Source organism: Hypomesus transpacificus, chromosome 11 (assembly GCF_021917145.1).
Source record: "Hypomesus transpacificus isolate Combined female chromosome 11, fHypTra1, whole genome shotgun sequence".
NCBI lineage: Eukaryota > Metazoa > Chordata > Actinopteri > Osmeriformes > Osmeridae > Hypomesus > Hypomesus transpacificus.
In genome coordinates, this window is record NC_061070.1 from 14,472,492 (window position 1) to 14,492,211 (window position 19,720).

Sequence of the window (19,720 nt, forward strand, 5' to 3'; positions counted from 1 at the left end):
CAAATGTTTTCAGTCTACAGCAAAAATAAAGGAATTGGCCTCACTGTTCCAATACTTTTGGAGGGCACTGTATACCTTTAGGTTGGGTTACATTATGTAAGGTTAACTGTATTTGATTGTAAAAAAAAATCTGTAAATTGTTGCCTGAAATGACACAAAGCAATAATAAAATACTAATTCACAGTTACACTGGTGGAGCCCCATGTCGCACCCCTGTCCTTCAAACAGCCTGAGTGCTCCACTCACAGATAGAGAATCAGTAAGATGTTGTGTACGTTTTAGCAGGTAGGCTGTTATAGGTAAGTGTGATGGCTAATTCAAATTAAACAAACAAGAAACGAAAATACCTTTAAACCATTAGGCTTTTGAGCACGTAGGCTACCCTCAAGGCAGGCCAGACCCCAAAAACAAACTTAACATTTGTTTAAAGCCCTGCGATTGGTAAAAAAGAAAAGAAAATCCAATCAAAGGGCCCCTCACACAATTTTTGTTTAGGGTCCCCAAAACCGTGGGATTGGCCTTGGCTACACATATTAACGAACGCTTTATTTCAGTTGTTAAATTCCTCTAATTTCGGTTAAGAATTGCTTACAGTAGGGACGAGGGACGAGGAATGGACCGTCCAAGAGTCTTGGCAAGACTTCTCATTAGAGTCACATGACAACATGGAAGTATGAAGTTGGCAACAATAATGCACCGATTAATGTAAATTTATATCCAAATAAAAGTTAGCAAAACACCAGAGTTTTGCTTCTTCGTCTTCGAATACTACTACAAAATAGACGTAGGCTATGCTAAATATACCAAAATACATGCCAAATATATTTAACAAAATATAAACAGTATAAACGTTTCCTTTCTAGCATATCAAGTTGGTCAGTGGCCTTTATTGTGAAATGCCCATGCAGTTGGATGATTGCTGGAGCTCTGACTGAGGGATTCCCAACCCAGAGACTCGGAATAGTATTTTTCATCAAAGCAACACAGGGCTTGGTGAAACGGAGATTGTCTTTAACTGTGACAGTAAACAGCTGAAATGGTGAGTCTGCTAGAAACCCACGTCTGTTTGCACGAAACATAAACAGAGACACAGCTAGCCTGCAATCTCTAAAACTGTATTAGCTAGCTAGCTAATCCCAGTAGCCTACTGCAAAATAGGCTGGCTAACCGTATGCCAGCTAGGCTAGCCAAGTTAGCTAGCCTAGCTAACTGCAACGGTACGTTAGCTGCGGAGGCCTTGGTTTATTGGACAGCATCTGCAAGTTAATCATTTGGTTCATTGCCACATCAAGTTTTTAGAGCCAGTAACATAACACATCAGAACCAACCATTTACATCGTTTAAGCCGTCAATAGATTTAGACCTAACGCTAATTATTTGTCGGCCTCCTTGATTAAGACGACATACTGTAGCATATTTAGTCAGCTAGCCGACTACTAGGCTAGTTAACTACGGTAGTAGACTGGTTTCCTTAATACAGTGTACAGTGGCTACCCATCCGTTTTCAAGTGTCCCTGCCTGCGTTGATTGATAGTCAACAACTGAAGGGTCAATTGTCCCTGACAGATGTAGAGCTAGTTAAAGCTAGCTTGATATGTAGATGGCATTGTATAGGAAGGTTACTCTTGTCATGCATATGCGAATGTAATCCTATCTGTGTGAATCTGTCTTTCAGAGTTTCCTTGGTGGTTTGTTTGGCCCTGTGTGTGAAATTGATGTCTTATTAAATGATGCCGAGTCTAGAAAGACAGCAGAACTAAAAACAGAAGAGGGGAAGATCGAAAAGAACTATTTATTTTATGATGGAGAGTCTGTGTCCGGGAAGGTAAGCTCCGTTACAGCTTGTTTGGAATTTCAAGCTGGATGAAACTGAAAACGGTCCACTATCATTGCATGAACAATGCAAGTGCTTTCAACCCAGTGATTATTGTGCTATAAATGTTTTCATATATGTACGTTCATTGTTTAAATATATATGAGTTAATTGCATATTGAGTTAAGTTAGGGAGTCTTCTGTTTACAATATTATTATTGCTCTTTGTCTAATTTGTGTCTGACTGTCGTTTCTTCAGGTCAATCTGAATGTGAAGCAAACTGGGAAAAGACTTGAACATCAGGGGATCCGCATTGAGTTTGTGGGACAGATAGGTTTGTTCACTGAAGAGCCTTACAGCTGTTCTGAATTCTAAACTTACTGCTGTTCTGAATTCTAAACTCCAAATATAAATTATATGGAACTGTTGGTTCTAAAACCCAGTGCTCTGTATTGTACAGGCTGAGAGGCTTAGAGCATGTGCTAGTCATGTGAACACTGCTGAAGTCCACCATAGCCAATTCTAGTTCAGAAACAGGTTTTTCTCACGACTATGGTATAGCCATTGATCCGACATTGGTAGAGTCAATCTTGTTTTTGTGTCCTTATTTCATATGAAACAAAACATTAGAAATACTGGTTCCTTCTCATTGAAAGAAGGAACAGTGAAATGGCAAACTCTCCATATCTTATAAGTCTGTTTGAGACACAGTCATATAAAGTTATGATTATTTCTGTAGTCTGTGTCCAGAAGGTACTATTGCTTCTACTATCGTCTGCTAAATGACTAAATGTAAAAAATTACTAAATGTACTATCAATACTTCCTTACACTGTGCAAAACTGTTGCAGAGCTGTTTAGTGACAAAAGCAACACCCATGAGTTTGTGAACTTGGTGAAGGAGCTGGCACTGCCTGGGGAACTGACCCAGAACAGGAGCTATGACTTTGAGTTCATGCAGGTGGAGAAGCCTTATGAATCTTACGTAGGAGCCAATGTGAGACTGAGGTAGGCTTACAACCCCTTCTCCCCAACACACATTTCTTGATTGTACCTGTATGTCTTTAGCCACCCTAATGATTCTTTCTGTGGGTTTCTGCGTGTGTTTTCCTCCAGATATTTCCTGAAGGTGACAATAGTGAGGCGCCTATCTGACCTGATCAAGGAGTATGACCTGATTGTCCACCAGCTGGCTACTTACCCTGATGTAAACAACTCCATCAAAATGGAGGTTGGCATTGAGGACTGCTTACACATAGAGTTTGAATACAACAAGTCAAAGTGAGTTTTCATATTCCATCAAAGGCATGGGATTCATAACAGTATTGTCATTTTGGGGTTCTATTTAGAACCCGTCAGAGAAAAAAAAAAAATGACTTGTTGGATCTAGACTGGGCCTCTGTCATTAAGTGAATGCTTCCGTTTGTGTCCTCAGGTACCATTTGAAGGATGTGATTGTAGGAAAAATCTACTTCCTCCTGGTCAGGATCAAGATCCAACACATGGAGCTACAGCTAATCAAGAAGGAGATCACTGGAATAGGTGAGATCATCAGAGATGACAGAGGATATTTTTGTAATTCATAAATGGATCCACTTAGAACAATAACAAAAGGTTGATCATATTTCATGCCCACAGGGCCCAGCACGACCACGGAAACGGAAACGGTTGCCAAGTATGAGATTATGGACGGCGCCCCAGTAAAAGGTAGAATGGCACAAGTCGATAGCAGCTGGGACCCTATTGAATATCCAATATATTAAATGACATGTCATGCATCACATTTTCATCTCAAACTTTAATCTTGTCCTGTTTTTGTTCTGTTGAGGCTAAGAGAGACTAGAGGAGTGGTCTCAATGCCTGTTGATGTCCTCGATTTACCCCAAAACCCTAATGCTTGTGTTTCTTCAGGAGAGTCAATTCCCATCCGACTCTTCCTGGCTGGTTATGACCTTACAGCCACAATGAGAGACGTCAACAAGAAGTTTTCTGTTCGCTACTTCCTCAACTTGGTGCTGGTTGATGAGGAGGACAGGAGATACTTCAAACAGCAGGTAAACACACAGAGCTCCAGCATGTATGCTGACTAACCCCAACACAGAAACATCATGTAGTACTATGTTCTGATTGCGGTACTTTCATATGGTCATGCCAAAAAATCACCGTCTGTAACAGAGAAATATACCACGAGTCGACATCAATCACCGTAATCGAAATGTCAACTTGTTAATGATCTGACCTCTCTCCAGGAGGTTGTCCTGTGGAGGAAGGCCCCTGAAAAAATGAAGAAACGCAACTTCCACCAACGCTACGAGTCCCCTGAGCCCCGACCCACTGTCCCCGCAGAGCAGCCCGAGATGTAAGCATCCCCAGGGTCACCGGACAGGAACACAGACACTGAGAACCATGCTGAACCATGCTGATTCTGCTGAATGCTAAGCCAGAAGAGACGGGGGAACAACTCTACACGCCAGGATAGATAAAAGGCCCGCTGTATGTTTTCCCTACCTTCCACAAACCCACAGGTGTCGGTGTTGCTACCTGCCACACCTGAATGGATTACAGGTCCTCTGATGGCCACTGCTATCTCACTTATAGCAGAATGGATGGACTCCTCTCTTCCTCTTACACAGCTGTTGGACAAGAGATTGCATTTATTTTATATTATAACACTCATTTTTGGCCCTACTCTTCCTGTAATTGATGCACTTGTTTCAGCCAAGCACTGGGAGAATAGTCATACACTAATAGATTTTAAGGATGTTTTCTCAGTGTGTGTGAACAGGTTCACCAGAATGTGATGAGTTGATATTAGGTCGAGAACATCCTTTGTTGGCTGTAGGATCCGTCTCTAAGGTCAAGCTGTAGGAAAATAGGCATTCTTTGAGCTTCAGAGGTGCCATATTTATAATCCACTGAAATATGTAAAAGATTTATATATCTTAAGTTATTTAGTATTGAAGCTGTAGTTTCACTCATTTCACTTTTCTTATCATGCAGCAAGGTGACAATGTATTTGTTATGTTTGTTTTCATTTTCAAAGATAAATATACTGTATAATAAATAATTGCTTTTACATTATGCATTGGCTGGAGGCACTATGAATGATCTTGAATAAAATGGTGGAACAGTTTTTATTATTTTTATTTTATTATCAAATAGTTAGGTCATGTACTAATACTACCTGTAAGTCACGATGCCCTAAGATTGTGCTGCACCATGTAATATGTTACAAGGACAATTCCCAGACCTCTCACAATGGTTTTTCTCTTTAGTTATTTCTGAACTATACAGGCATTGTTGTTTGTTTGCTTTCAGTTAAGTGCCTGTTAATTATGAAACCTTTTGCCAAATGCTTCCACCCCCACTACATGTTCACCAACTTTATACTGTACTATCATTGATTTATGGGTGTGAACAAATATCATTTATATCTACCCTGCTTCAGTATCTATCCATTACCAATAAACGATGCAAATTGTTACTGTATTGGAGTGGTGTTATAATTTACTGTTTGATGTAGTTGCAGTTGCAATGAATGGCCATGGCGCTTTTGTAAAACATTTTTCATAGGCATGGTTGGCGAAATTGTATAAAACCTGTCTAGATACTGGCATTTTAGGCCGAGGTGAAGACACATCGGTCAAAAGCGGTATGAAGAAGAGTGACCACTACAAAACATTTCCTATTTGATGCTGACTATGCACTTTGACCCTTGGGGTCCTTTCCCAGAGTTACTTAAATACGCCAAGAGATATGCCAGTCAATACAATTACATTTTCTTTCTACATATAAAAAGTAACTATGTTACGGTAAACCATTGACTGATTATCCCAATAAAAACGTATAATGTGTAACTAAATAAAGCAAGTTCGCTTTTATTTCCGATTTTGCGCAAATAAAATATCAGGCAAACTTCAGACTTCTATCAATACCTGGGTCCTCCTGCACGTTTTGTTGCAGAGAGGAGCGAGAGGATGTTGACCGTCCTCTGAGAGTGTTTGTAACAGACTGTAATGAACAATACTACAACATGAGTAAAAAATAAGTCTCAGTTCGCACTTACCGAATGAAGAAACAATAACGGAACTGTCCATCATGTCAGTCAACAGATGCATGTTTATTTTCTCACGGGTGCCGCACAGAATTCGTGCGATATCTGTGCAAAACAGAAATGTACTCGACAGTCGTGCTAGGCATGTTGCTTCTGTAGCGTTATTTAAACATCCTCCGACGGGTCATCTGTCCCCAAGAAAACATGTTTCTTCCAACAGCTCTTCACGACCACCTGACACCTCGCTTTTTGTCCCCCTGAGCGTCAAAAGCGAGCTCACCGCGGATGCTAGTGTAGGAGCGGAGCTTACGCAGCCTCTGGATAAAAGTATGTCATTAGAGTTGTGATCTAATTATGAATAACTGATGAGAGCATTGTTGAGCTATATGTAAATATGAATCTATTAGCCAGCACACAACAAGATAGTAATCAATAGGAAATGAGGGATGTGGCCGATGAGTTACCCAGAGTTGCTGATTTCGTCAGTTGTTGAAATTATTTATCTGGACAGGTGAACTTCTAAAAGTGTTGAATAAATTCTACAAGAGGCCAGAGATCCAAAAATTAGCAGCAGACCATGGTCTCGATGGTAAGAAAACTAATAATTGGCTAACATTGCCATCCAACTATCCTGTTTTGGTTGAAGCCTTCCTCAAATCTGTCTGCCATTGTGTTTATCTCCAGCACGTCTCTTTCACCAAGCCTTCATCAGTTTTAGGAAGCATGTTTTGGAGATGTCTGCCATCTCTGCTGATCTTCACATCATTCTCAATGACATATGTTGTGGAGCAGGTAAGAGAAGGAACACTACTTCAGGATCAGATCCGGCTCCGCCCCTTTTATCAGTTCACTGACCTTGTATCCATGTTTGTGTGGTGTTTTTGTTCCCCAGGGCACATAGATGACATATATCCTTACTTCATGAGACACGCTAAGCGGATCTTTCCCATGTTGGACTGCATGGACGATCTTCGCAAAATTAGTGATCTGCGTGTTCCCGCCAACTGGTATGTTTGCCGCACAATCTTATTACATTTACATTTAGTAATTTAGCAGACGCTCTTATCCAGAGCAACTTACAGTAAGTACAGGGACATTCTCCCTGAGGCAAGTAGGGTGAAGTGCCTTGCCCAAAGACAGAACGTCATTTTTGCACGGCCGGGAATCGAACTAATAACCTTCTGATTCATAGCCCAACTCCCTAACCGCTCAGCCATCTGACCCCCCCCCCCCTTATCATTCTCAACATGTCATGAAGGTTTAATCTACCTGTTGGAAGGCCTCCTCAAGCTGGTCCATCCGCAAATAAGTAAAGTTATGGTTGCTTGACAGGCTGTGATGTGTGATGGTCTTTGATTTGTGTTGATGCTTGACAGGTACCCAGAGGCTAGGGCCATTCAAAGAAAGATCATATTTCATGCTGGGCCCACAAACAGTGGGAAGACGTACCATGCCATCCAGAGGTACCTGGCAGCCAAGTCTGGGGTCTACTGTGGACCGCTGAAGCTGCTGGCCCATGAAATCTTTGAGAAGAGCAACAACTCAGTGCGTATTTTTGTTCTCTATCTAAAGTAGGTCGGGACAAGTAGGAACCCTTATCTAACTGTCTAGTAGTAGTTATTAGAATCTAAAAGGCAACTGTAACAATGTGATATTTGTGTCATGATGTCAGGAAGTGGCATGTGACTTGGTGACGGGAGAAGAAAGGACGTTTGTGGATCCAGAGGGGAGGCAAGCTGGTCATGTGGCCTGTACCATTGAGATGTGCAGCGTCAACACACCTTGTAAGTTGTTATCCTAAAATGTATAGAGTGTAGCTCCACACACCTGTAGACATTACAGTACTACTGAATTACCTCAGCAACTGTACAAATATGTTACCCATATTTGTACCAGATAATATATTGCATGGCAATTATTGTGTGTTTGTGTGTGTGTTTTTGACATGCAGATGAGGTTGCAGTGATAGATGAGATCCAGATGATCAGAGACTCGTCAAGGGGCTGGGCCTGGACCAGGGCACTACTAGGTCAGTAACCACCGCAGCTATACTGTATAACCTCAGAGTATATGTTGGTGGTAGGTGCTAATCTGCAATCGTATTAGCTTCACAGTTCACAGTTACTACACTGGTCAAACCAGAACTGCTGACTAAAAGAAATTACCCAGACAAGTTAAGAATCATCAGTCAGAATGGTCCAGTGATGAGGAAGTCTGGTCTATGAAGCTTCTCCTAGCCAAGACTGTTGGTTCTAGTCTGTGTGTATACAGTGTAGAGTGGCTGAATATAGCCCTACTCAGACTTGGTGGCATTTTCTAGTCCTTTCTTTCTGTGCGTGTAGGACTGTGTGCAGAGGAGATCCATGTGTGTGGCGAGCCTGCTGCCATTAACTTTGTCACTGAGCTCATGTACACTACAGGAGAGGAGGTAGAGGTGAGTCTGGGTAGTCATAGAGTAGGTACATCCTCAATCTTTCTTGAAATCTGACGGGTATTAAAAGTGACAGGAGAGCAGCTTTCATTCAGGGCTTTAATGTGTCACGCTAGGTGCGTAACTACCAGCGCCTGACCCCTTTCTCCATCATGGACCATGCTGTGGAGTCTCTGGACAACCTCCACCCTGGAGACTGCATTGTGTGCTTCAGTAAAAACGACATCTATTCCATCAGTCGCCAGATTGAGATCCGTGGACAGGAGTGTGCGGTCATCTACGGCAGTCTGCCCCCTGGTAAGACCCCTCACCCTGAATGGTATACATTTACATTTATTCATTTAGCAAACGCTTTTATCCAAAGCGACTTCCAAGAGAGAGCTTTACAAAGTGCATAGGTCACTGATAATAACAACAAGATAGCCCCAAAGCATTGCGGGTAGCCAAAAACAAGAAGTACATATTGTGAACAACCAAAAAGTTATAGGTATAGATGCAAGCATGTTGGCAGTCAGCCTAGTATCTCTCTAAAACTGTGGTCTCTCTCTGGTTTCTCAAGGCACCAAGCTTTCTCAGGCAAAGAAGTTCAATGACCCCGACGACCCCTGCAAGATTCTGGTGGCCACAGACGCCATAGGCATGGGTCTGAACCTGTGAGTGGAGCCGAAACTGTTTGCTCCTTCATTTGTTTCGTAAACTGACTCTAAATCTTTATTAGTTTGCACTATTTCCTTTAGCATCTCATATCCTGTGCCCTGTCATGACAATGTCAACCCTATTTCCAGTGTCCTACCTTAAGCTGTGTCATGTTCCCCTTGTCAGGAGTATCAAGCGCATCATCTTCAACTCTCTGGTGAAGCCCAACATTAACGAGAAGGGGGAGAAGCACATGGAAACCATCTCCACCTCCCAGGCCCTGCAAATTGCCGGCAGGGCTGGCCGCTTCAGCTCAATCTTCAAAGAGGGACATGTCACCACCATGTATCGAGATGACCTTGTTGTCCTCAGGGATCTCCTCAGTCACAGTGTTGAGCCCATCAAGGTCAGGACCGGATCCAGGTTATTCCTCTCTATTAGGTTCTAGCAGTGGCCTCGATTTAGCTTTCCTCATGGCGAGGAACCAGAAGCTAACGTTTCAAAAAATGTCTTGCTTAACATGCAGGAAAGTGTATCAAATGCACTTATTAAAAAATCTAACCCTAAATATTAATATTTGTGGTGTGTTCTATTAATGTCCTTAGTAGTGTTATGGCTTATGGCTTCGTCCTGTATTATTTTCGGTCACAGACAGCAGGTCTCCATCCTACAGCTGAGCAGATTGAGATGTTTGCCTACCACCTACCAGATGCCACTCTCTCCAACCTCATAGTGAGTATACATGAGTATACATAGTTCTTGAGCTGCCACATAAGAACTATCACAATTTTCTCATTTTTGAATGGTTTCAAATGTAGTTCAACTCCACTGTCTGGATCTCCTCAGGATATCTTTGTGAGTCTCTCTCAAGTGGACGGCCTCTACTTCGTCTGCAACATTGACGACTTCAAGTTTCTGGCCGACATGATTCAGCACATCCCTCTGAACCTGCGCTCGCGCTATGTCTTCTGCACAGCGCCCATCAACAAGAAACAGCCCTTCGTCTGCACCTCCTTCCTCAAGGTAGGGCTTCGGTCACACAAACTGACATAGAGGCAGGTTAGCAGGCAGGCTAGAGACAGGGTGGTATGTAGACTGACCCACAGGTAGGTAGCAGGTTAAGCTGTCAGGGGAAGTGCTCTCCTCCTCATAATGTGTCAGACTTTTTCACAGACAGCCTTTAACTGGCGACATGACTAGGAATCTGCCTAAGGAGTGTAATATGATTCATGTCCTGATATGACATTAGCACCAGCTTTTTAGCTTTAACTACAGTCTGACCAATTGTAGTGATAACAGTTTATGGTAGTCTGGGCTTGGTAAGACTGTTAATTGCACAGTAACTATATTGATACAATTTGTGACATGTCATGGGGACTTTGATCCTACTTTTCTAAGTATTGATAACGGTTATTATAGTCTGTATATGCTATTACAATGATAAGGACTAGGGTATGTGTCTAGGTTTTTTGGTCTGGGTTGTGAGGTCTTTGTGATAGGATGTCCTTTGTCTCCAGTTCGCCAGACAGTTCAGTCGAGATGAGCCCCTGACCTTTGAGTGGGTGTGTCGTCAAATCAACTGGCCGCTGGTCCCACCCAAAAACATCAAAGACCTGGTGCATCTGGAGGCTGTGCATGATGTTCTAGATCTCTACCTCTGGCTAAGGTATGTTGTAGACCTTTTCTGTAGACCTCAATCTCTAGCTGAGGTGTCAGTTCTGTTCTTGATATCAAAGATAAAAAGGACAGGCCACAGTTGCTAATTCTCTAATAAAATGTGTGCATTGTCATTTTTCTTTGGTTTTACATAGTCTATAATGGAAGGAGTGATGTTATGTTATGTTATGTTAGTGATGATTTACTGTTGTTGCGTGCAGCTATCGGTTCATGGACATGTTCCCAGACGCGAACCATGTGAGGGTGATCCAGCAGGAACTGGACGACATCATCCAGCTGGGTGTCCGGAACATCACCCGCCTCATCAGAGCCACCGAGGCTGCGGACCCCTCGGCTGGCCAGCAGCAGAAGCACGCTGTCCCCCTCAGACGGAGCCGCAAGCCTGCAGGGAGCGGAGGCACGGGCAAGGACATCTCGCTGGGGTCTCGCCTGGTCAAGGATGGCTTGCTGACCTCTGACCTCCTGAGACAGCTGCAGAGGGAGTGGTCTAAAGAACACACCTCCGTTGGAGAGATGGCTAACCCAATAACGACAGCCGGGACAGGAAAAGACAAAAACAAAGTGAAGAAGAAGAAGAAATGAGTGTGTGTCTGACAGAAGGATTCAGAGAAGGTTTTAGTTTTATAAATGGAGGATTTTGTCACCTCTTCACCGAACTGAACTAAAAATATCATATAATATCTGAGACAGTACAATGGAGATAGTTAGTTCCTTTTACATACCTAAAAAAACTACATGGTTCCAGAAGACTTTGGTCAATTTCAGCATCAAACACTGGTACACACCAATGTCCTATACTGTATGTGCTGTAAAATCCTGATTGGAGACTGCAATGAGTTAATAAACTCAACGTTGTGATATTTGTAGAGGAGACACCTGTAGTGGATCATTTAACAGAAACTGTTGTAAAATATAAAACAATTTGACTTGGAGTCAGGTGATGCAACAAAGTATAAAGATAGAAAGATAAAGTCCCTAAATCGGGATACCATGAATTCCTTAAATTTTTCTCTTTCTCCACCTCTCATCAGACTCCAGTTTCTCCTCTACTTTCTTGCTCTCTCCCCCTACCTCCCATTGCCCCCACCCATCTCTTTCTGCATTCCTCTCCTGTGAGGATTAGACCTCCAGACTACTGCCAGTAGGAGAGATGCCAGAGCTTTGACCAACACAATACCCTGATATACCCTGATACTAAACAACCAAAAGACCACTGAGCTGAATCAAGCCGTGTTTTATTTAGGTGGGAATCATTTCTACTTTCCTACAATTGTACCCTTGATGTCTGCACAGCCACACCAGTGAATGACCAGGCTTTGGCCTCTATTGTCACGTCTGTTGTTTAACCCCTGCTGATCTTACGGTCTGGGGGAGACCCCGTAGTGCCCCAGGAAGTGCTCCCTGGACTAGTATCAAGGCATTGCTAGGAGAAACTCAAGTGTGGATGAGAGAGGGAGGAAGGAGAGAGGGTGGGGCTTATAGCAACTTTGCATGTGAGAGGGAGAAGGAGGGATCTAGAGAGAGAGGGAGGTCTTTTAATTATTGAGCCAGTGGAACCTTAACTTGTCCCAGGATAAGACAAAAAAACTGTAACAAGACCTGCTATAGTCAAACACCCAGCCAACAAGAGAGAGAGAGAGAGAGAGAGAAAGGAAGACCAATCTTTGAAGGGGGGACGAGCGAAAACACACTTAAGAGGAGAACTTGTGGAGACTGCTCAGATATTACTCCCACCTGACTGGTGTGGTGCCACTGACCAAGGAAATCTACCACTGCATGCAAGAGTCAACATGTTTGCTGTCCACTTGCTCTCCTTTTATTTCTCCAAACTACAGGAGGACCAAATAAAAAAGGTGACCAGATGCGTTTTTAGAAGTGAACTTAATGAAAAAAATATATATTTGACTGTATTTTATGCTGATTCTGAAAGTGTTCAAGGTAATAACTAAGGCCTGATTTTAATGACAACTGGTTGTGGGAATTAAGATCATGTGATTGTGGACTCCCTAGTTAGTTCTTTAATATACTGATTCATGTGTCTTTGTTTCCTTCTGTTACCTGAGTAATCATTAACACAGTGTGTGGGCCTGTGTCATACTCCTCAAATCAAACTAGTAACAGAGGGACCTTGTCCTCTTGATCAAGCTTCGCATCAGTGTTGATACCATCACTGATACAGAGGACAGGCAGTGTCCTGGCTGGAATGACTGGTCCTGAATGTTTAACTCGTGTTGGCTTATAGCAAAGGACGCAGGGTCGATCAACAAAAAAAAACGTCCTTCTCTATCTTCTCAAACATTTTTCATTGTGTGGGGTTTTCCATCAATTAATGTGGATGGAATTGATCATGTGATACTCAGTAACTCAGTTATTTTGTATATGTCAGATGAGATTTACCATCACAGACTACTTGTTACAGATAGAAATGTCTGCATGCATGTAGTTTGACCCTCTCTGCGTGGTCTCACATGCTGTTGTCTGCCTTCACAATGGATGAAGCGTCAGCTAAACCCGTGTGACCATGGTGAAATTCTTTGTTCTTTAACTCTGACCTTTACTGTTTGTTTGGTTTCGTTTGAAGTTTGCTTCTTGGGAACTGGGAGAAAATGAAAGACAGCCTTTAATATAGTGTGTGAAACTGCAGACACAGGAAGTATCCCTTTGTGACATCCTTCTTCTTCATTTCCCACAAATCCCAAAATAATATGGATGTTTGAAATAAAAGATAGGGTGACAATTCCCATAATGCCTCGGATCCCCTAAAGACACCAAGTAACTTCCTCTTTGTCCCATATGAATAGCTTTCTGACCACACTGTCCTCTGGTGCCCCCAGGTGGACAGGTTCCTGTATGCCATGCGTCTGTCAGACGAGCAGCTGAAGGACATCTCAGCTCGCTTCATGGTGGAGATGGAGAAGGGGCTGTCCAACGAGAGCAACGCTACGTCCACTGTCAAGATGCTTCCAACGCATGTCCGCTGTACTCCCGACGGATCAGGTGTGCTGTGGGCCTTTTCTGTGGTTGTCTGTCCAACCTTCAGTGGTGTGTGTTGAACCTAAGCAGGTGCTATAGTGAGCTTACAAAAGCTAACAGTGTGTGTCTTCTGCACCGTAGAGAAGGGGGAGTTTCTGGCTCTGGACCTGGGGGGCTCCAAGTTCAAGGTGCTGCAGGTGAGGGTATGTGAGGATGGCAGGGGTGGGAAGGTGGAGATGGACAGTGAGACCTATCCAGTCCCAGCAGAGCTACGCAGCGGCCGGGGCAGTGAGGTGAGACCCAGAGGGTTGAGCGGAGTCACTTCCTAGTATCTCAGGATCCCCCATAGTGAATATCAGTCTTTTGGAATATATCCATCTGTTTGACTCCTCCATCCCTCTGTCCCTCCCTTCTGCAGTTTTTTGACCATGTTGCTGAATCTCTGAAGGACTTCATGCAAAAGAAAAATATCATGCAGAAGAAGCAACCTCTGGGCCTTACTTTCTCCTTCCCCTGTCTGCAGTCCACAGTTGACCAGGTAGGGGACAGGACATAACACGCCACAATGCCTGAATGGAAGATAACACACATCCTGGATGACTCAATCTCCCTGCGAATCGTAATGGATGACTTATCTGTCAGGCGACTGAAATAGTAACCAATTGGTCATTAAAACGATATCATGCATTTCCTTTTGCCATGATGTCAAGGATTTGTAGTGCTGTGCAATAGCTCATTGCATCATGGTGGAGGATCATGTGACTGCATGCAGACCACAGACCCTGCTCTTCTGTCTGGCCTTGACCTAGGGAGTGCTGCTGTCCTGGTCCAAGAACTTTAAGGCCAGGGGAGTCCAGGGGACCAACGTGATGGAGAGCCTCAGACAGGCTATCCAAAGAGCCGGGGTTAGATCACCTCCTCCACATACTACACTGAAAGACAGTCACTGCTCACAGCAAGTGTATTTTCATCTGCGCTTATTGGTGAAACAGGCCGCATGAATTTAGTGTGTGTGTGTGTTTGTGATTCAGGTCATTGATGTCGACGTCCTTGCGCTGGTCAACGACACTGTGGGAGCCATGATGACTTGTGGTTACGATGATCAGCGCTGTGAAGTGGGAGTTATCGTAGGTTAGAAAATAAACACACACTAGTACACACTATTACACACACAGATAGACACACATATACTGGAAATAAATGCATTACAAACACAGATGACTTTGCATAGAAACAATTAACTAAATCCAGTATTTAAATAACGCCTGCACCGTGCAACTTATGGTGACGCGACATTTTTAAACGGCCTATTGTGTTTGCTTTGCTTACTGCATGAGTGAACTGTGTGGTGGCAGCATGTGTGGGGCCACTGTCAATATTGCCTGTTAGCTTAAGACAAATAAACCTTTCTCCCAGGTACGGGCACCAATGCATGCTACATGGAGGAGCTGAGGCACATTGACCTGGTGGAGGGGGATGAGGGCAGGATGTGCATCAACACAGAGTGGGGTGCCTTCGGGGATGATGGGAGACTGGATGATTTCATCACTAAGTTTGACAGAGAGATCGACGCCGCCTCTGTCAACCCTGGAAAACAGCTGTACGCATCTCCTCTCCTCTTCGTTCCTCTCCTCTTCTCCCTTTTCTCTCTTCCATTTTAAAATAACATTCCCCCATTTATGCTTGTCCGTGTGTTTTGTGTGTGTGATGTGTACTGGATGTGTATATGTTTGTGTCAGGTTTGAGAAGATGGTGAGTGGGTTGTACCTGGGGGAGCTGGTGAGGTTAATCTTGTTGAAGATGGCCAAGGAAGGACTGCTGTTTGGAGGTGGGCTGTCGGATGCTCTCCGGACCAAAGGCAAACTGGAGACCAGACATATATGCATGATGGAAGAGTAAGACCACTCTCATCTCCGTCTCATCTACACTGCTCAGTCACTCAGTCACTCATAGCCCGGAACACTGTTTTTAAACAGCTCTGTGAAGCAGACATTTAGAACACAAAAAATTAAATTACATTTACATTTAGTCATTTAGCAGACGCTCTTATCCAGAGCGACTTACAGAAAGTACAGGGACATTCCCCCCGAAGCAAGTAGGGTGAAGTGCCTTGCCCAGGGACACAACGTAATTTGGCATGGCGGGGAATCGATCCGGCAACCTTCTGATTACTAGCCCGACTCCCTCACCGCTCAGCCATCTGACTCCGATGATGTACATCACCGTGTGTGATGTATGTGTGCGTGTCCTCCTGCAGGTATAAGGATGGCCTGAGGAACACCAGAGAGGTGCTGGTCGACCTGGGCTTGAGCCCCTCGGATGACGACTGTCTGGCTGTGCAGCATGTCTGTACCCTGGTCTCCTTCAGGTCCTCCAACCTCTGTGCTGCCACACTCGCCGCCATTCTCACACGCATACGCACCAACAGGAAGCTAAAAACACTCCGCATCACGGTGGGAATGGACGGGACTGTCTACAAGACACACCCCCAGTACGTAAACGCACCCCCAGTGTCATGGTAACCCCCTGTCACGGCGCACCACAATATGAACAGAATAGTTTTAACAGCCTGCAACATATTTTAGACATGAATTGCATGAACAGGGAAGTGTTTATAGCAGTCTGTTGATGGCTAGAAGCAGCTGTCTTTAATTGACTCTGAACAGAGTTGGTACCTCGATGCTTCTTAATAGCAGGCTCCTCCCCTAACAGGTATGCCAGGAGGCTTCACAAGGTGGTGCGTCGCCTCGTACCCGATTGTCACGTCCGCTTCCTGCTCTCCGAGAGCGGCAGTGGGAAGGGGGCTGCCATGGTAACGGCGGTGGCGCAGCGGTTGGCGGAGCAGCACGCTCAGATGGAGGCCACCCTGGAGCCATTCAGGCTGACCCCAGAGCAGCTGGGGCTGGTCAGGGACAGGATGAGGGCCAGTCTAGAGCAAGGACTGAAAAGGGAGAGCAAGGACTCAGTGAAGCCAGTGAAGATGCTGCCCTCATACGTGTTCAAGACCCCCGACGGAACAGGTGAGACCAGGGCTGCTGGGACTACCTCATAGTTTTAATAAAGAGCCCCAGGTTTATTTGGAATGTCTATGTTAAATATGTATGGTCATCAGGACTGGTCTTATTTCTACAAAACTGGGTACTGTCAATCCTGCTGTTTGTACTGTATGTACACATGTATGATTGGGTGCTTTAAAGCTGTTCTAAGCTGTTAGTGACAAGCATGGCGTTGGTGTTTCAGAGGGAGGAAAATTCCTGGCGTTAGATCTCGGAGGAACCAATTTCCGGGTGTTGGTGGTGAAGATCCGTAGCGGGATCCGGCGCTCGGTCTGCATGTATAACAAGATCTACGCCATCCCCCAGGAGATCATGCAGGGCACAGGGGAGGAGGTGAGACCCAACACACGTTCATACACACTCACACACACACACACTCTTGATACAACATACAATATACAGTATATCAACTCTAAACATGTCCCTGTTCTTACCCTCGGTGTGTGCAGCTGTTTGACCACATAGTTCACTGTGTTTCTGACTTCCTGGACTACATGGGGATGAAGAACACCCGTCTTCCGCTGGGCTTCACCTTCTCCTTCCCCTGCCAGCAGGCAGGAATAGACAAGGTGATCAGTCTACACAACGAGCCTCCGATTGACTTGACAAAGAGTCAGGGAGTGACTGTATTGGTTGTAATGGTTCCCATTGTGACGTATGCTCCCTCAGGGTACCTTGGTGAGCTGGACCAAGGGTTTTAAGGCCACTGACTGTGAAGGATATGATGTCGTGGACATGCTTAGGGAGGCCATCAAGAGACGCAACGTGAGTGGAAGAGACCTTATGACGCCTTGTCCCCAGCCAGGTGATTGGTTGTCTGATATCTACTGTGTTTCCATGGTTCCTGCAGGAGTTCGACTTGGACATTGTTGCCGTGGTCAACGACACGGTGGGAACTATGATGACGTGTGCGTACGAGGATACGCGGTGTGAGGTTGGACTCATCGCTGGTATGTGTCCGGTTACTAGGCCATTTGTAGAAAAAAATAACAGTTGAATTCAGTTTCCATATCCTCAAACTTTACCCACCCAAATCCAAACCCTAGGATCCTAATAAAAAATCAAGGAAAGAAAGTCCTGGAAAAGAGGACACTACAAAACATACATAGCAATAATGTATAGTATATTTTTCATAATAATGTGTTGGCATGCATCTGCTGACAGTGTTTGTGTGGTGCTGCCTTACAGGGACGGGCAGTAACGTGTGCTACATGGAGGAGATGAGGAACATTGAGATGGTGGAGGGGGACGAGGGCCAGATGTGCATCAACACTGAGTGGGGGGGTTTCGGGGAGGACGGCTGCATCGACGACATCAGGACCAGGTTTGACGGAGAGGTGGACAAGGGGTCCCTCAACATCGGGAAGCAACAGTAAGACACAAAGCCACTTTGTTCCCTGTCCTTCCTTTTTCCTCTGATCTCTTCTTTTTAAAGTATCGCATCTTGGTGTCGGTTTAAGAAGTATGCGTGTGTGTGTGTCCATCCAGGTTTGAAAAGATGACCAGTGGGATGTATCTGGGGGAGATTGTCCGACAGATCCTGATTGACCTGACCAGGAGAGGCCTGCTATTCAGAGGACATGTTACTGAGACTCTGAACACTAGGGGAATTTTTGAAACCAAGTTCCTGTCTCAAATAGAAAGGTAGACTTGCTGACCACTGAATGTGCAACACCTCACCTCAGCGGTTCAGCAACTCAATCTAATGTAAAAGATGTGATCAATTTACGCTGGCTTTGGCTTAAAAGAGTGACCGTAATCTGTCTCCCCCTAGTGACCGCCTGGCGCTCCTGCAGGTCAGGTCCATCCTGCAGCACCTGGGGCTGGACAGCACGTGTGATGACAGTATCATAGTCAAGGAGGTATGTGGCGTCGTGTCTCACCGCGCTGCTCAGCTCTGCGGAGCCGGAATGGCCGCCGTGGTCGACAAGATACGAGAGAACCGCGGGCTGGCCACCATGGACATCACCGTGGGGGTTGACGGAACACTCTACAAGCTCCACCCACAGTGAGTCGACAGGTCTCAGTCACATCCCCACTCCACACAGACACAGAGTCATTCAAAAGACTCAGCGTGTAATTAATGACACGCAAAAAAGCAGCATAGAGGATTAAAGTTGAAAAGGTTCTCCTTTTTCCTGATGATAACTTCTGTTCTTCTTCTGTAGTTTCTCCAGAGTGCTCCAGGAGACCGTCAAGGCCCTGGCGCCACAGTGTGAGGTCAACTTTGTCCTATCAGAGGATGGCAGTGGGAAAGGTGCGGCCCTCATCACCGCAGTAGCACGTCAGTCCTGTCGGGAGACATGACACAACACAAAACACTGCATTATGTGACTATGTTACACCTCATAGTTACCAGCAAAATACAACTTGTGACTGCAATATAATCCGTTCATTTATGACTGGAAACAGGTGTGACGTGGGATCAATATTCTCTGAAAAAAGGGCTGTCCAGGACTGACGAGTTGATCATTTAATATGTATTCTGATCACTTGTTATGTTTCCTTAAAATATCATTGATTTTGACTGGACACATACTGTAGATACGAAGGGAGGATACAAAGAGGCTGAGTGAGAGAATAGAGAGAGAGAGAGAGAGAAAAGTAGATGCAGTCAGGAGGTGTGGGGGAAGATGTGGAGGAATGGAATGGATCAGAGCTGGTCAGATTAGAATGTCCTGATAACACTGTTGAGCTTTTGTCACAGTATGGTGGGAGGAATCTGACGAACTCATTCCTGTCAAAGATGTTTTTGAAATAATTATACAAAAAAATTAGAAAATTGTTTGATGAGTTGTTTTGAAAATGTTATTTTAGTTATAAAATTGTTATGGATGTCAAAATCAAGCGCTCCATCCCATCCAGGAAATATGACTTGGGGAAAACCACTTATTGAACAATTGTCCTTTCTTCAGTACAAACATTTCATAGGCTAGGTCATGGGCTGTGTAAGTGTGTTGAGTATGAGTGCCAGTTTCATAAAAGGAACTATTTGTGTATTAACTATATGAATATTTTGTATATTGTCATACACTACAGTAATTTCAAACCAGCAGAGGTTCCAGCCTATTAAAATACCT

At 44.4% G+C, this 19,720-nt stretch overlaps 3 protein-coding genes across 3 annotated transcripts; all 3 read left to right on the forward strand.

The window, feature by feature from the left end:
• The first annotated feature begins 896 nt into the window (after positions 1-896).
• On the forward strand, positions 897-5,302 carry vps26a (VPS26, retromer complex component A). The gene is made up of 9 exons (XM_047029296.1): positions 897-1,039; positions 1,676-1,825; positions 2,073-2,148; positions 2,665-2,821; positions 2,930-3,094; positions 3,249-3,355; positions 3,452-3,520; positions 3,725-3,867; positions 4,063-5,302. The coding sequence occupies exons 1-9, from the start codon at positions 1,037-1,039 to the stop codon at positions 4,174-4,176; spliced, it is 984 nt and encodes a 327-aa protein (XP_046885252.1). The 5' UTR covers positions 897-1,036; the 3' UTR covers positions 4,177-5,302.
• Positions 5,303-5,761: 459 nt separating this feature from the next.
• On the forward strand, positions 5,762-11,477 carry supv3l1 (SUV3-like helicase). The gene is made up of 15 exons (XM_047029233.1): positions 5,762-6,194; positions 6,379-6,456; positions 6,552-6,659; positions 6,760-6,874; positions 7,244-7,412; positions 7,540-7,651; positions 7,819-7,896; positions 8,210-8,301; positions 8,415-8,595; positions 8,858-8,951; positions 9,121-9,340; positions 9,586-9,666; positions 9,781-9,957; positions 10,452-10,600; positions 10,812-11,477. The coding sequence occupies exons 1-15, from the start codon at positions 5,912-5,914 to the stop codon at positions 11,191-11,193; spliced, it is 2,319 nt and encodes a 772-aa protein (XP_046885189.1). The 5' UTR covers positions 5,762-5,911; the 3' UTR covers positions 11,194-11,477.
• A 640-nt stretch (positions 11,478-12,117) lies between these two features.
• On the forward strand, positions 12,118-19,718 carry hkdc1 (hexokinase domain containing 1). The gene is made up of 18 exons (XM_047028671.1): positions 12,118-12,464; positions 13,446-13,608; positions 13,726-13,877; positions 14,003-14,122; positions 14,394-14,489; positions 14,616-14,715; positions 15,001-15,184; positions 15,324-15,479; positions 15,842-16,075; positions 16,297-16,604; positions 16,825-16,973; positions 17,090-17,209; positions 17,310-17,405; positions 17,491-17,590; positions 17,829-18,012; positions 18,129-18,284; positions 18,415-18,648; positions 18,809-19,718. The coding sequence occupies exons 1-18, from the start codon at positions 12,402-12,404 to the stop codon at positions 18,945-18,947; spliced, it is 2,754 nt and encodes a 917-aa protein (XP_046884627.1). The 5' UTR covers positions 12,118-12,401; the 3' UTR covers positions 18,948-19,718.
• The last annotated feature ends 2 nt before the right edge of the window (positions 19,719-19,720 follow it).

Bases quoted from the DNA above. Each gene is read 5' to 3' on its own strand.
- vps26a (XM_047029296.1), top strand. The intron at 1,826-2,072 runs GTAAGCTCCGTT...TCGTTTCTTCAG, and splicing joins GAGAGTCTGTGTCCGGGAAG to GTCAATCTGAATGTGAAGCA. The intron at 2,149-2,664 runs GTTTGTTCACTG...AAACTGTTGCAG, and splicing joins TGAGTTTGTGGGACAGATAG to AGCTGTTTAGTGACAAAAGC.
- hkdc1 (XM_047028671.1), top strand. From the start codon at position 12,402: ATGTTTGCTGTCCACTTGCTCTCCTTTTATTTCTCCAAACTACAGGAG. The intron at 12,465-13,445 runs GTGACCAGATGC...TGGTGCCCCCAG, and splicing joins AGGAGGACCAAATAAAAAAG to GTGGACAGGTTCCTGTATGC. The intron at 14,716-15,000 runs GTTAGAAAATAA...CCTTTCTCCCAG, and splicing joins TGAAGTGGGAGTTATCGTAG to GTACGGGCACCAATGCATGC.
- supv3l1 (XM_047029233.1), top strand. From the start codon at position 5,912: ATGTCAGTCAACAGATGCATGTTTATTTTCTCACGGGTGCCGCACAGA. The intron at 7,652-7,818 runs GTAAGTTGTTAT...TTTGACATGCAG, and splicing joins GTGCAGCGTCAACACACCTT to ATGAGGTTGCAGTGATAGAT. The intron at 9,958-10,451 runs GTAGGGCTTCGG...CTTTGTCTCCAG, and splicing joins TCTGCACCTCCTTCCTCAAG to TTCGCCAGACAGTTCAGTCG.